Below are 16,921 nucleotides of genomic sequence, written 5' to 3'. Positions count from 1 at the left end.
TCCATTAATAGTTACAATAACCTTGGTCCAGGGCATTTCCTGGAGAAGCCATAACTAGCTGGGGTTAATGAACTCTCTCTACCATTAATTCCTGGGAGAGGCCATTGGCCTGAATTGTTACTTAATTACTCTTCTGTGTACAGCTTCATAAAGCAACGAAATGCCTTCTTTCAGGAAGAAGGGAGATGGTAATGGGGGTCATCAGAGGCCATTAATTTTACAAATAGTTTATTAGAAACTACAGTATGTTAAGAAGTCACTCTGGCCCACAAATCAACTCAATGCAGTCCTTATTAAGTCGAGATCCAAAACTTCCTAGGTTTCCATGATTCACACACACAAAGTTACAAATGGTGCAGAATCTGGCCAAAACATACATACCCAGGTGTGCAGAAGTATATTCTTTATATTCTGCAAATGATCTAATCTTCCCCTTTAGCTCTGATTCCTTAAGTTGGCAGAAAAGACTCAATGGGACCAATTCAAGATACCATAGACTTTTCCTGGTTAAAAATCACTTTCAGGTAATTTCTCAGTCTTGGGAGATTCTCCTTCTCTAGAGCTCTCTTCTTTCCCTGGAGAGTGGCAGGTGCAGGGGAAAGCTGTGTATCCTTGAGGTGGATTGAAGGAGGAGCTTTGGGTCTTCATACCTCTGCTTGTTGCTCTTGGGTCTGCTGGCCTTTCAGGATGAATCCTGGCCCATGCTCCTGATGACCATGACCTTTGCTATTGCCCATGTCGGGTCTCCAGGTTCTGTGTCCACTCCAGCACAACCTAAGGTCTCCCATTCACTAGGCCTCTTAATGGAGCAACATCCACACTTCCAGGTCTGGGGGTGCTAAGCTGCACCACCCTGTTTACAACTGTAACCACTTCCCTCCCACACACATAAACACACTACATCTCCTTCATCCCCGTCACCAGTTTATGTTTCCTTCCAGCACTCTTCTCTTTTGTCATACCAAATAAAATTACTTTACTCATTTATGTTATTGTTTGTGTTATTACTACCACCCTGCCAACACCCCTCCTAGAACAGCAGTCTCCAAAACTTCTGACACCAGGAACTAGTTTCATGGAAGACAATTTTTCTGCGGACAAGGGTGGGGCAAATGGTTTCAGGATGATTCAAGGCATTACATTTATTGTGCACTTTATTTCTATTATTATTACATCAGCTTTACCTCAGATCGTCAGGCATTACATCCCAGAGGTTGGGGACCACTGCCCTAGAATGTAAACTCCATGAGGGCAAATGTCTTGACTGTTTAGTGTACTCTGTCTCTCTAATGCTTAGAACAGTGTCTGGAATACAAACGGGCTCCTTCAACAGCTTCAGTGCTTGTCAAGTGAATGAGTAGTTAGCTGGCTACATGATGGGATTAGACTGCTGGCCTTAGGACTCAGACTTTCTATATGAGTTACACTTGGGCAGTGAGAGAGCACAATCTACCAGAGAAGTAAAAAACAGGGGCTACCCCATTCATACGGCCCAGAAATCAGATCCATTCACTACTGCTGCCAAAGGGAAGACATGGCCATGAGGCACACATACCCAGCTAGGCTCTTAAGTCGCCATAGATGGTGAGAAACCGTTGCCACCCAAACCACTGTGACATGCTGCTCCGCCCTCCCCGTGTCAACAGCAAAGTCATGAAGGTTCTGAGAATCTATTGCACAGTTTCACTGGGGAAAGACTGGACGCTTCAGCAGCTAACTGCCTAGGGCAGAATCAGGAAGATCACACACAACAGAAGGGAGGTGGAGTTTATGGAAGAAATGGAGATAAAGGGGAAACCCAGGAGGCACAGCAAGCCAAATTATTTACTTCTACTTGGTTTTTCTGAGACCTATTTAATACTAAGATCTTAATATCTGGAGATTCTTACAGACACCAGGCTAGAGAGCGCAGAGATTACTTTTCAGAGAAGTTACACACCTACACCCATGTCCATAAGCTCTTTAGGAAAGCAACTGGGCCTGGAGCAGAAAGGGACTTAAGAACAATTGATAACTATTGATTCTTATTGTAGCATATAAATTCCAAAGGATTTTGTGTAGGTGAACTATCTCTGAATATATCTGTAGCAGGATATATGCTGAAATATCTAGTATATACTGTATTCTCACTGCATCTTTACTGAGGCATAATCAGATCATGAGCAGAAGACCAAAAGGCTGAATTTTGTCATGGCCAAAATGTGAAGTTGGTGGGGAGAAACCAGTTAATTTTGTTTCTGTACTTGGGGGCTCTAAGCTAGTTACTCTATTTCATAAATGGATCCATTTCCCCAATTCATTAGATACATCTCTGTGATATTTTAGGGAAATCGACAATGGAAGACCAAAAGGAAAACCAACTAGACTATGAGTAAGTAATCATAATTATGCAAAGCCATCCAAGGACCAAGGTACGAAGAAGGGCTGCTGTTGATGTATTCCTTCATGTCCTAGTCTTCCTCTCTCTCCATCTACTGTCATTCCATCCCCCACTGCATTCCACCCCAAGCACTTGGCCCTCCTGAAGGGATAGCGTTTATAAACTTTCCCTTCTAAGTGATAGCTATTATTAAGTCCTTCCAAGGTAGGACTTCCTTTTCCAAAATCATCCCTCATTCTTACTCAAAAATCTCTCTGCCTCACTAACTTGTTTGTGGCTAATTATTTAAAAAGCAAACTACTTAACTGATACAAGAAAAAGAAAAGTTTACTGAGAGCTTCCCATGTGCCAGGTACCCTTTCTAGACCACTCTAGTGTGAACCTTTCGTTTATTCAAATTTACTTCAAAAAGCTGTTTGCATTCTTGAAAGCGTATGCATGGATCACATCTGTTAACTTAATGGAGTGATTGTCATGGTACATTTTCAAGCTTTGTAGCAGGCACTGGAACAGAAGTTTTGAGGTAAGAAGGAAGGGAAAGACTAAAGCCCTCCCTGCCAGTGGAAATCACTTGTGCCTCTGCATGAAGCCGGGCCCAATCATTAGGAATGTGCCAGCTACCTGGATAAAAGTACTCAATAAAAGTGGATGGCATGAGCAGATTCTGTGAACAATTTGTCTGAGAAACCAGTGCAGAGGGCTGTTTAAGGAAGCAAGACTTCTCCCGGAACCAATGTAGAGATGCGCTAGTATATCAAGCACTTTGGCTGAGAAAGCCGAGAAAAACCTCCCTTGCCAACCAAGTTGAGACTTACTGAAACAAACTGTAGAGCATGATTAAGAAATATAATTTCCTAAGAATGAAAATGGAAAACTATGTTCCCAGAAACAGCCAGGTTAATGAATTTAATGCCTTTTAGATATGCCCTTTAGTCCAAAGATTACTGTCCTTAAAATAACTGGCCCTTGTTCATTTTGGGGACTGAGTCTATAGGTCAGAGAAAGCGGAAATCTTAAGGTTGGCCCAGTCAAAGAAGAACATTAACAGTTTGAATATGGACCTTGAAAGGGATATGCAGAGAATAGATGAAGCGAATCAGGACCTTCTCGTCAAAATCCACAAGAAAGAAGATGAGATTCAGAGGTGAGTGTTGGGGTTCCATGTGGAAAGTACTCAGTCCAGAGGATGGGATGGGAAAGAAGAGACAAAACTGAATTTTCCAGGTTGTTCTAGATATCTAAATCTTGTACAGCAAAGGTTCTCCTTCATTCTTTGGCATTTCTCTACAGCCCAAACCTGAACTACAGCAAGTTTCAACGAGATTCCTAAAAAATTGGGTGATATTTACCTGAGTTGAAAGAACATTGAGGTATTTGACTTGGGAATTAGAGGAATCTTACTTTTCCTGCCGTGAAAGTGATTCTGAGTCAAAGAATCCAGGAAAGAAGGGTTTCCAACTTGAGATTCATATTTATGGTCACAGAGGTACCCTTGAAACTGATCTATGTGTTTTATCAGTTCTGAAACTGAGTTCCTCACAGTGCGTGCTTGTGTCGTCCAGGTTGGAAAATGAGATCACTCAGACCAGAGACCTGGCAGAGGATGAGGAGTGGGAGAAGTAGAACAGCACCACGATGGAAAGGGAAAGAGCCTTGCAGGAGGTGGAAGAAGAAACTGCCAGACTGGTAAGCAAGAAGCTGGGAAGTGCTATTGACCGGTTACATTCATCATCCTGCCTCTCATCAACCATCAGATAAGAGTTGCGCAGTCATGTCTGATTCTTTTTGACTCCATGAACTGCAGCACACCAGGCTTCCCTGTCCTTCACTATCTCCAGGAGTTTGCTCAAACTCATGTCCACTGAGTTGGTGATGCCACGCAACCATCATATCCTCTGTTGCCCCCTACTCCCCTTGCCCTTAATCTTCCCCAGCATCAGGGTCTTTTCCAAGGAGTCAGTTCTTAACATCAGGTGGCCACAGTATTGGCGCTTCTGTTTCACCATCAGTCCTTCCAGAGAATGAAATAGTCTCTCCTTTTTACATACCCTGTGTAGTCAACTCAAAAGTTGTGGCAGGATGTGCCCATGTATGGAAAGGAATGTGTGGAGGTTAGGGTTTCTTTGGTAATATTTAGTACTGGAAAGCCCTGCGTGTGGGCATCTCTGTCCCCAGTAAGTTGGCATGTATGTATTGAGATCAAACCACAGATACCTAACCTGACATTATGCAGTAAGAGAGAGTTCCTGCAGGAAAAATCACTGGAGTGAAATGGAGAAAAATCAACTGAAAAAAAAGAAAAAAGATGATGATGTGCACATGGCCACTTACACTCTGCTTCTTTCTCTCAACAGGAAAGGAAGAATGAGACCCTGGTCCACAGCATAGCAGAACTTGAAAGAAAGGTGGGATAGGGCTCTTGTGTCCCCAGTGTTCCCGCTGCATGCGCAGTCATCAGAGAGGCAAGGGAGCAAAAGTGATCGCAGGGGGTTCCACATGTCAGACCAGCCTGTGCTGGGGTGGTAACTGCTCTCCTGAGACTTAGCCCGATAACGTAAATAAATTCCACAGATCTTCCCTGCAAGTATCGATGAAAGAAATGGGTGGAGTATTCAGGATATTCAGTGATACAATGGGTTCTTCATTGTGTTATAAGGAAAAGGATTCCAACAGACATTTTGGAAGTGATTGGCTGGCAAATTTGTAGTGAGAATTAATTTTACTTTCAACAGAGACTTTTAAAAATACTTAATTCTTAAGGATTCCCTTTTCTTCATCTAGACATTCCCTTTATCTTAACTCCTGCTCAGAATACAGTGGGCTTCCTAGGTTTATCATACTTTCTGACCCAGGTCTGCAGCCCTGAGTAACCCAGCATGGAGTTTGAAAAAGTACCCCTGTCTTGAGCAGATCTAGCTTTGATGACCAAGACTAGTGGGAAGAAATTGGAGGCAGAATAAAAATGTTTTCAGGGGTACCAAGTATCCAACAAAGGACCATCTCCTGACAGCTTTTATCAAGGCCAAATTACCAGCCCACACACACCAGAGAATGTCTTTTTTTTTTTTTTTGGATGTATTTTTTTACTTGTAATCAAATTTTTTTTAAACTGTAGCTTACAAGGAAATCTCAAAAAGCAACAAAGTGTGAACAAGACAATCTAAAGGGAACCCCAGAAGAGTCAAAGGTAAATGGAAAAGCAATCTTCAATGGGTTTGGACGATGTGAGCAGGAAACAAGCCTTCAAGTTGAAACAACTGTCAAAGTTGAGATAAATTCTTTGTAGTTTTACCCATGTCAGGCATAAGCCTGGGCCATTGAGTGGTGAATTTTCCTCTGCTCTTAGTCAGGAATTTTGCTCTGAAACCATATATTTTGTTCTTTCTTCCGTGAGGAAGAGCAGAAACACAAATACATATGTAACATTGGAGGCAGCTGAAGTCCCTAATTTAAATCCTGGCCCCAGTACTTAGTGTGGTACTAAGTAGGGCAATTTAATCAGTCCCTCCCAACCTCCGTTTGAAAATTGGCTAAGGTATGTGTATGAATTCATAGAGACAGAGCTGCTGCTGCTGCTGCTAAGTCGCTTCAGTCATGTCCGACTCTATGCGACCCTATAGACGGCAGCCCACTAGGCTCCTCTGTCCCTGGGATTCTCCAGGCAAGAATACTAGAGTGGGTTGCCATTTCCTTCTCCAATGCATGAAAGTGAAAAGTGAAAGTGAAGTCACTCAGTTGTTTAGAGACCTCATGGACTGCAGCCCACCAGGCTCCTCCGTCCATGGGATTTTCCAGGCAAGAGTACTGGAGTGGGTTGCCATTGCCTTCTCCGAGAGACAGAGCTAGGATCTATAAATCTACCATATGCTGGGAAATTTACATGTCCTGTCATGGATCCAGTCTAGGAAAAGAAATCACTAAATTGGTCATACAAGTATCTAGTGAGTTTTACCTGCTAAGTAAGGTGATTTTGAACTGTGGTGTTGGAGAAGACTCTTGAGAGTCCCTTGGACTGCAAGGAGATCCAACCAGTCCATTCTAAAGGAGATCAGCCCTGGGTGTTCTTTGGAAGGAATGATGCTAAAGCTGAAACTCCAGTACTTTGGCTACCTCATGCAAAGAGTTGACTCATTGGAAAAGACTCTGATGCTGGGAGGGATTGGGGGCAGGAGGAGAAGGGGACAACAGAGGATGAGATGGCTGGATGGCATCACAGACTCGATGGACATGAGTTTGAGTGAACTCCGGGAGATGGTGATGGACAGGGAGGCCTGGAGTGCTGCGATTCATGGGGTCACAAAGAGTCGGACACGACTGAGCGAATGAACTGAACTGAACTGAAGGTGATTATATGTATGCTAAGTCGCTTAAGTTGTGTCTGACTCTTTGCGACCCTATGGACAACCACGTAACTTCCTCATCCACACCAAAGTTCACACTCTTGGCCCGTGTTGTAAACTCTGCATGGAACATATTTCCTCCAGATCTCCATTTGGCTAATATTTATCATTTAGACTTCAAGTATCATCAGAGAGGCCTTCACAAACCACCTATAATAGCTCTTATTCCATCACTCACTCTCAGCACACTTCTGTGATTTATTTCTTTCACAGCGCTTATCAGTATCAGGCTGACTTATTTGTTGTGTCCCCCACCTAGAATGTCAACTCTGTGAGGCAGACAGCCTGTCAATCCTGCTCATCACTGTATCCTCAGTACTCCCTTTGCCCTTTCCCTGTCATTCCAGTAGAGTGGCCGATATAAAATGGCTTTCATCAAATATTCAAGGAAGGAAAAGAGGAATACAGGGAGGAAGAAAGCAGTGAGTAATGAATATATAAATGCAAAGGGGATAGTGACGTTTTCTAAGAAAAATAGCTAAGGAAGAAGGAAGCTAAGAATTGAAGTTTAAGGGCGAAGGGAACACGGATGAATGCTCAGTGTATTCACCAGGCAGCTGCACAGGATGGTTAGACTGCTCTCCAACAAAGAGATATCTGAAATGTGCCTGATGCACTTCAACCACCTGTGAGATAAACTTTGTGATAGCATTTCAGAATGAAATTCTGGTTTTGCCTTGCTGAGTTACCAGCCTCCTTTCCTGTCTATAGGTTAAGTTACAACAACTGGAAGCCTCCTGTGCGGACCAAGAGAAGGAGCTGGCCAAGGTAACCACAAACTTCAACGTTACTTCTCCCAAAGGAAGGGAAATGTGATTCTTGGTCCAACAATCTAACACATTCTTCAAATGACTGAGTTATCATAATGTTCTTCTTCCAAAACTACGTGGGATCAGGAGGATAAGAAGGAAAGGAAGATGAATACAGTATTCTAGGCTACCTACTATTTAACATTTCTACAGGATACATTCCATAATGTCTATTTTCCACAAATTAGTATCTGTTCTTCTCCCAACTGTCCCCAAATAATCCCCATGGGACTATAAAGTATATCCTCAGAAAATGAGTTTATATGTACAAAAGACATATTTAGGAAAAAACAGAAGCCTACATTTGGGTCTTGTACCCAGGAGGAAACAAGTATACTATTGTTCTTATATAAATTCCTGAGAAAATTTAAGACTAATAAATTTTGCTTCCCAGGTAATAGAAGACTATGCATTCGTGGCCCAGCTCTGTGAAGATCAAGCTCTCTGCATAAAGGTACAGCCTCTCAGTAAAGAGATAGCAAAGGGTTTGTTCAGGTACACAGTGAAATGGAAATAGGTTTTTCAGAGAAGACCATCTGGAATAATTTTAACTCTTCAAGGTGTCACTCCAAAGGGACTTTACAGTCTTTGACACTCTACCACCAATATCATTCTTTTACTTCCCTGGTCTCCCAGCCCCTAGTGCCTTTAACTTAATGGTGAGCACTTTTCCTATTTATAATCCCAATTATTCCCAGGGGCCTGTCCAATGGTGAAATGTAGTGAGAGATCAGTAATGGTGGAGTGAAGGCTAGGAAGGAGGAAAAGTGGCAGTGGGAATATCAAACCTTTATGTTATAATGTAATAATGTGTGTTTATTATGATTAGGAAAAGCACAGGGCTTTAATTAGTAACTGTGCTTTCCTTTATTTCTCTTTGAAGAAGTACCAGGAAACTCTGAAGAAAATAGAAGAAGAACTAGAAACTCGGTTCCTTGAGAGAGAAGTGTGAGCTTTGGCAAACAAAGGAACATCCTGGTTTTAGTGGTAACTCCATCTCAGCCTGGGTCAGAGCAAACGTCTCTCTGACTAATTCCAATTTGGAATTGCAAGAGCCCTGACACCACATATCTTTCCCCTCGATAGTGATCAGGTCACCTCCACCTATACTACACCAACTGTATTTTTTTTTTAAGGCAAGATAAATGAATTCATATACTGTTATTGTATAAATACACAATTTTTTTAAACAGCACCATTTTCAAGTGTATACACAATATGATTATAATAAACCAAATTTAAAATGCAGGTCCTTTTCCCAGCTTTCTTAAAAGACTCTAGAAATGCATTTCCCTTCCTAACTTTATCATATTACCAATTATTTGGGTTTATATTAAGGCCAGGAACATGTGCCTTAAGAAGGACTAGTGGTCACAAATATTTCACAGAAAAGGCCTTATAATAATACCATCCTCACTTATCCCAAATATACAGAAATTAAACCATATGGGATAGGCATGACACTAACCTTCAGACACCTGCTAAGGCTATCATATTATGAAACTCAAACTGTATACTATTATACTATATACTATATTAAATAAAAGAAAAGCCCCCCCCAAAAAAAAAAAACTCCTTAAGTTTGTCAGAAGAGTTCAACTCTCTTGTGTCCGATTCTTTTGAGATTCTATAGACTGTAGCCTTCCAAGTTCCTCTGTTCATGGGATTTCCCAGGCAGGAATACTGAAGTGGATTTCCATTTCCTCCTCCGGGGAATCTCCCCAGCCCAGGGATTAAACCTGTCTCCTGCGTTGGCAGGCAGATTCTTAACCACTGAGCTACCTGGGAGACACTTAAATTCTTTAATTTAAATCAAAAACTTCACTTCAATTTCTTGACCCTCTTTAGAAGTTAAATCTTAATTCAATCAAGAAGTATCTCTATTTATTAAATATTTTGGAATCTTAGGATGAAGAGAAAGAGACCCAAACTGCATAAAGCCTCTAACTAAGCAGGCACACATGGTGGCCTGGTGTCCAAGGCACCGGGACCTGGAGGCTCTCACCCTTAAAGGACACCTTCAAGTCTCCCAAAATCCTTCCTGAGTACTAGGTATGGCTTGACTGCTAAGCTAAGTTTCTAAACCAAGACTATTCAACAAAAATTTATATGCTATCTATTAAGTATCCACTAAGCCATTTACTGAGTACTTGAAAAACAGGTAATATGACTGAGGAAATTATTTTTTAATTAATTTAAATAGCTGCATGTAGCAAATGGCTACAATAGTGGACAACATAGCGTTAGAACATAAAACTATTTTAAAATAACCACCATATAGTATGACTCTCCATGTGCACTTTATCCAATCTCTATCTTGGTTCTTCTACCCGCTAGGTCAAAAGTTATGTGCATGAACTCCACAAGCAAAGAGCATAACAGCCAAAATGACAAGGTAAGTACCCACTCCATCTTCAGCTTTTTCAGCATCACTGCCTTTCAAAGGAGCTTCCAAAATTACTATAAGCCACCAAACATCTATCAATCTTCCCATATGCATTTTCCAAGAACAGTACTAGATGTAATTTCAAAGCATTTCAACCTTAAACCAAGAGGACACTGAGAACAACTGTTTTTCCTCCTGCTGCTGCTGCTGCTACTAAGTTGCTTCAGTTGTGTCCGACTCTGTGCCACCCCATAGACAGCAGCCCACCAGGTTCCCCCATCCCTGGGATTCTCCAGGCAAGAACACTGGAGTGGGTTGCCATTTCCTTCTCCAATGCATGAAAGTGAAAAGTGAAAGTGAAGTCGCTCAGTCGTGTTCGACTCTTTGCAACCCCATGGACTGCAGCCCATCAGGCTCCCCCATCCATGGGATTTTCCAGGTTTTCCCTCCTACAGCCATGCAAATGATGTGTTCTCAAAGAAACCAGTCCAAGAGTAGAGAAAGTTTAGAATGGAAGCAAGAAGGCACAGTAGCTGAAGGCGCACTCTATGGAGAAAAGACCAATATATACACCGCTGCTCTGCACCAATCACAGCACTCTTTCCTGATGATCCCAGCATGGTCCTGAAGCTTTCACTGCACAGAATGCCAAGGGCACCTATCTCCATCTAACCAGGGCTGGCCTCTGAGTTAAAACATAGGAAGCAATTGTTTCTTTACGATACAGCTTCCATGTTTGCACGTCTTTAACATCATGATGTTAGAGCACATATGCAAAGGTCTGAAGGAAACCGATGTGGACATAGAGCACCAGACCTCTGGGCCTGCTTGGCGTCTTATGGCAGCAAGTACATAGATAAATCTTACTGGACTTGAGTTGTAATTTATATTTCCTTTAGAACCAAGGCTGACATTCATCAGGAATTTTATATTGTTGAGATGTACAGTCTTTATAACCATAGAAAGGAGAAGTCATCTCTTCTTTAAAAGCACATATCAACAATTGACTATTATCTTTGAAGTCCTCCAGATGTTTGACAATTTATGAGACTGTATGACTATAGTTCTCACTGTTCTGAACAGGTTATTCTGGTCTCAAGCTTATATATTCCATTCAGCAAGTGAAACTCCTGAAATAAATGAAGTCCACCTCTCTAGAACCAAGCTTGGCATGCTCCCCAGTGTGTCCCATCATCTAATCCTAGTGGCTCATTAATTATTCTTTGTGGCCACCTATCAGGGAAACAACAGGGTGTATTCATCAAGATTATGAGAGTACCATGAGATGGTTCAATTACCTACGAGGTTTGAGCAATCCCTGTGGAGAGGCTACCTGAGCAGGTGACCAGCTAGCATGCCACTTCATCTCACTCAAGCTATAGAATCAAATTTATAACCCAGAAAGCTACTTTCTAATTCCAGTTCTGCAAGCTTCATTTCCACAGTTTTAAAATGTGATCATAATTTCTCTTCCTTTTTATCTCACAAGGAAGTTAAAAGGAAAATAACTGAGAAAACATTTGGAAGAGAAATGTCATAGAAATCCAGAGTATATCCTCATCTTTACATTTTTATAGCTTTCAAGTTTTATCTCTAGAATAAGTTTGTGTGGTTTGTATAGCCTACAAACTTCTCAAAGGGTCACTGGCTAATCCAAAGGTAAGGGTATAGTTGAGAGAGCCCAGGAAGTAGACTCAGAGGACCTGGGATCCAGGCCTGGTCCTGCCACTTACTAGCTGTATGACCTTCCCTTTCTGTCTTCTTTCTTTCCTATCAGAATATTAAAAGGTGATGCAGTTACATATATATGTGTATGTGTATATATTTATATGGGTTTCCCAGGTGGCTCAGCAGTAAAGAATCTGCCTGCCAATGCAGGAGACACGAATTCAATCCCTGGGTCGGGAAGATCCCCTGGAGAAGGAAATGGCAACCCACTCCTGTATCCTTGCCTGAAAAATCCCATGGACAGAGAGACTGGCGGGCTGCAGTCCATGGGGTCGCAAAGAATCAGACATGACCGAAGGACTGAGCGTACATACATACATCCATATATACACACATATATTTGGCTTTGAAAATTTCATGTGTATGAAAAAAAAATCTGTAAAATTTTATCTAAAATAACATTTAATTAACAGCTCAGTGAATATTATTTGGCAGTGATAATAGCCTCCAGATATTGTTTATCACTGTCCTTTCTTCTCCTAGGATAACTCTCTCCAAAAGAAGAAAGCAGGGTTCTGTAAAAGGTAAGTAAATATCGTTGAGTAAACTTCCCAGAAAACTAAGAGTTCTACTTAGCTACTCAGGCAGAGAACAAAGTCTAGCCATACAACCACACACACACAGAGTCAACTCAACAATGACTGCATTTCTCAGTCAATGTTATGACTTCCTTGTCTGAAGGTGATTACCAATCTCAACTTTCCAGTATTAGAAGCCAGTGGCCTAGCAGTAATTAGAAACAGGAATCTCATTACCTAGAGGAGATGTGGTAAGTCTCTTCTTACTCCTTTTTCCCTTTAACACTTTCAGCTAGTTTGATGTGTCTGGTTTTCCAGTAACATCAGTAGATTAGAAATGGGGAGATCCTTCTGTGGTTCATAAGCATGATGGTTGGGTCTTTACACTATTGCATGAGATATGCCTCCCTCAAACTTTGCTACATCAGCATACTACCTCTTAATGTGAAAAACAAAAGTAGGGAGAGAATTTCTAAAGGCAAGGATACCACTGCCTAACAACAGATAAAAGGGAGAGAAAATGATTATGAAAAAGAGATAGCAACTAACTGTATCCAGCACACAATAACTGCTCAAATATCTTGTTAATACAAATAAAAACTCAAAATTCAAACAACTGAGTGGATATTAGCCCTTAGGGAATCACCATCATTGCAAAGTAAAATTAGTATTGAAGCCCCTTCATTTTTAAGAAAAGGTCAAATTATGTTCAATATGTTTAAGAAGGCATAGAGAAAGATAAATTTAAAGTGGTATGACATGTGATTTAGAAAGAGTCCCATCAAAATGGTTAACATAAAATTATTGGTGCTTAAAGTCCAGCTCCAATTGTCTGGAAAATTTGCTTAAGAGGGATACTCCTTCATACCAGATAAGTGAAGTATTACATATTCCAGTATCTCTAAATGCATGTTCCCAGAACAACCAGAAGAATCTTCCCTAGAACTCCTAGGCCACCTTCACCAATAATTCAGAAACCAGTGCCCAGCATGGAATTGCCCACATGAACTCCTAGGATAAAAATTGTCTGCCTTAACGAGAGTTAGTAGCCTAAGGAAAAGTTAGTAGCCTAAAGTCCAGCAAATCTACCTTATCACATCAAACTTTAAATGTCTCTCCTCTTGTCCTGATCCACATCCTTGGGACACTGGTATATGTGTGCTGATAAGAAAGCAAGGTGGTTCCTGAGATTGTCCCTAGGCATGTCCTTCCAGAGATGTCATCCCAGACCCTTCTCATGAATATGGTATCCAAGGAGAGTGGTGGGAAGAAGATTGTAAACAGCTTTTGATTCTCATTTTGACCAAGATCCTGTACTAGAATGGATCTTGTCACCAAGATTAACGCTACAGGAAAACTTCAGAAAACTGGAGGGGAAGGGCTGTTTTGACTGGTGAATGGAGTTGAACAGTGAATTTGTCCTGGGGCAGAATGTAGCCTGCCACACCTTGATGAGAGTAATATAGCAAAGGAAACAGGGGAGGTTTGCTCATGTCAATCATATTAAAACCACAAATGCAAAACAATCAGTTAAAAAAGAAATCAAGACTACCATAAGGCAATTTACAGCAATATATTAGGAAATATTAAAGGTAAGATGAGTGAAAAAAGAAAACACTAAGATCATGGATAGCATGCCTTAATATCATAAATATATCAATGGTCTCCAAATAATGAATAAAATCAATTCAATTCCAATCAAACTCCCCCAAAGATTTTTCATGAAATTGAATAAAATGATAACAAAATATAGCATATATGGGAGAGTAAAGGGTCAAATAATGACCTGGGCGATTTTAAAGGAGAGTTAAGGAGTGAGAAGCGTGTCCTTTGAGATGTCAAGACTTACTAGGAAGCTACAGTAATTATGATGGTGTGATGTTATCACAGGAATAGAAAAGTCAACCAATGGAATAGAACAAAGAGCTCAGAAGCAGTGTACATACAGAAACTTGATATATGGCATTGATTATATGTCAGAGGGGAAAGAAAGGATTGATTGTTCGATAAATATGGTGGGGGAAAAAATGGTTATCTAAATGAGAAAAAATAAGATTGAATCACTACTATACAGCATAACAGAAATCAAGCCCAGATAATTAAAGATGTAAATATCAATTTTTAAAAGCTTATAAACACAGTATTAGTCATCTATTGCTACATAACAAATTGCCCCCAAATTCAGTGACTGCAAACAACAAACATTTTATCAACTCACATTTTCTGTGCGTCAGAAATCTGTGAGCTACTCAGCTGGGTGGTTCTAGTTCAGGATCTGTTATGAGGATGCAGTTAAGATGTTGGCTGAAATTACAGTCATTAGAAGGCTTGGCTGAGGCCAGAGGATCTATTTCCAAAGGAGCTTACTCACACAGCTGGTTGTTGGCAGGAGGTCTCAGTTCCTCACAACAAGGACCTCTCCAGCAGGCTGCCTGTGTGTCCTCACAAACTCACAGCTGGCTTCCTCCTGAAAGTAAGGAGGAAGCGTCAATGCTTTTAGTACATAGCCTAGGAAATCACACACTGTCACTTCCATGATATGCTGTTCTTTAGAAGCAAGTCATTCAAGTCTGTTCCATACTCCGATGGAAAGGAAGTTCTCAAAAGGAGGAGTAACAGAGAATTTGTGGACATATTTTTAAACTACCATAAAGATTTAAGAGAAAATAGTATCTTTTAGGCCAAGGGGTAGAGAATGACTTTTCAAACAATATACAAAAAGCATTCATTCTAATTAAAGGAAAGGTTGATAAATTTATTAAAAATAAATTTTGAAAAAAACAACTTTTGTTCTTCAACACCTTAGAGTAAGTGAAAGTTATAAGCTAGACGGAAAATATTCAAAATATACACAATGGCAAACAACTGATATCAAGAATATACAAAGTTTTCCTACAAATTAATAAGAAAGGCCCAAACAGCATAATAGATAAATGGGCAAGAGGAATCACTTAAGACCATGAACACATGGACAAATGTCCAGCTCCATCGTTCATCAGGGAAATGCAAGCTAAGACCATAGTGATATATTACTTTATACACATTTGACTGGCAAAAGCTTTAAAATCTGACAATACCAGATGCTGAAGAGGCTGTGGAGCTGCAGAAACACACCCTGCTAATAGAGCATAAATTGAAGCAGAAACAATTTTCCAAAATAAAAACAAACAAAACAAGATACCTTTAAATAGTGATAATGCTGAAAGATAATTAAACATGGTGATGGGAGAGTAGCTGGAAGACCAGCATATGGGAAGAGGTTGCCTTTAAAAGGGGTTGTTAGGAGTAGAGACATTTGAATATCAAAGAATCAGACATGCATTTAGGTCTGACTGTTTTGTTCCAGGTTTTCTAACCTCTAGTTAACAGTTTCTCGGCTTTCTCCTTCCAGGATTTTTCAATATTTCTTTTTCACCACGCTGTTTTTCATCAGACTGCTGGGCTACTTGTTGTTCCATTTAAGTTTTATAAATCCAGATCTCTTTGTCAACATATTGCCCAAGATACTGAGCAGGAACGTCTTGTGGAAGCTAAGATGTTTCCTCTTTCCCTGTCTCACACTTGAGACAGAGGACATGTTACCCCACTGATCCCAAGAAATATCCTTGAGCAAAAGAAGACAAGTAGCATCTGAGTGAATGACTAGGAGACGCAGAACTTGTGGACGGAAGAGGTTTTCTTAAGTTTTTCCCTTGAGGTTTGCCTACTTCATTACCATTCCACCTTGCACTGTCTTTCCAAGATTAACCTTGTCCAGTAAAGAGCTCTGTCAATGGATTCCTGTGGCTATGTGGATAAGTGAAATAGAGCCAGAGCATAAACAGAGTAGACAGTTCTTAGAATAATATGAAAGATGCTGAACAAAATTAGAGTTGATCACTTCTTCTGGTGAATCTTAAAAATTTAAGACACTGGATCCCTGCAAAGCAGAAGATTGTTCATTACTTATATTAGAACTCTTTGGTTAAAAATTGCCTTAGTTTAGGTTAATGTATAAATCGATAGCACACAAAAAAGTATTCCCTCATGGAACTAAAAATCTGGGACTCCAGGCATGGCTGGATCCAAAAGTCTGAAAGCAATGTCAGTGGAGCTTCACCTCTCTCTCTTCTCATTGAATGTGCATTTTCTATTTAGCAAGAAAGTGAAAGTGAAAGTGAAGTCACTCAGTCGTGTCCGACTCTTTGTGACCCTGTGGACTGCAGCCCATCAGGCTCCTCTGTCCATGGGATTCTCCAGGCAAGAATACTGGAGTGGGTTGCCATTTCCTTCTCCAGGGGATCTTCCCTACCCAGGGATCGAACCCAGGTCTCCTGCATTGCAGGCAGACGCTTTAACCTCTGAGCCACCAGGGAAGCAAGAAGCCACCATCTTAGCAAGAAGATGGTACCAACAGCCTAAGCCTCATATTACGAGAGTTGCATCCTTAGCAGAATGAAACCATCTTTTCTAATAGCTCCAGCAGAAAAGTCCAGATAAACTAACTTAGTTGGGATCAATTGTCTACCCCTGTCACACAATCAGTATAGCCAAATGGATGGGAATACTCTGATTAGTCAAGCACAAATCCATGACCCATGTGTCTAGCCTCTTGAAAGAAACAAGGTAGGCAAGGGGACAAGAAAGAGATAAGGAATCAGCCCCATGTAAGCTATATGGAATGTGTTTCCCAAAGGAAAGGTGGCACTGAATTTCAGAGA

The 16,921-nt window shown here is 40.8% G+C and overlaps 1 protein-coding gene and 2 non-coding genes across 3 annotated transcripts; 2 read left to right on the top strand and 1 right to left on the bottom strand.

The window, feature by feature from the left end:
* Window positions 1-2,336: 2,336 nt before the first annotated feature.
* Window positions 2,337-15,811, top strand: TMCO5A (transmembrane and coiled-coil domains 5A). The gene is given in 11 exon segments (XM_068966723.1): window positions 2,337-2,371; window positions 3,375-3,524; window positions 3,943-4,066; window positions 4,735-4,785; window positions 5,496-5,567; window positions 7,492-7,548; window positions 7,984-8,043; window positions 8,473-8,537; window positions 9,927-9,984; window positions 12,187-12,227; window positions 15,613-15,811. Coding segments are annotated over 11 exon segments (912 nt in total).
* Window positions 12,567-12,671, top strand: LOC138074779 (small nucleolar RNA U13). Its single transcript, XR_011144588.1, has one exon. It is a non-coding gene; the product is annotated as a small nucleolar RNA U13 (small nucleolar RNA).
* Window positions 15,812-16,504: 693 nt separating the features above from the next.
* On the bottom strand, window positions 16,505-16,576 carry TRNAC-GCA (transfer RNA cysteine (anticodon GCA)). Its single transcript has one exon. It is a non-coding gene; the product is annotated as a tRNA-Cys (tRNA).
* Between the last annotated feature and the right edge of the window lie 345 nt (window positions 16,577-16,921).

This window comes from Capricornis sumatraensis, chromosome 2 (assembly GCF_032405125.1).
Source record: "Capricornis sumatraensis isolate serow.1 chromosome 2, serow.2, whole genome shotgun sequence".
Taxonomy (NCBI): domain Eukaryota; kingdom Metazoa; phylum Chordata; class Mammalia; order Artiodactyla; family Bovidae; genus Capricornis; species Capricornis sumatraensis.
The sequence above is the reverse complement of the archived record's forward strand: the minus strand, read 5'-3'. Positions and strand labels throughout refer to the sequence as shown.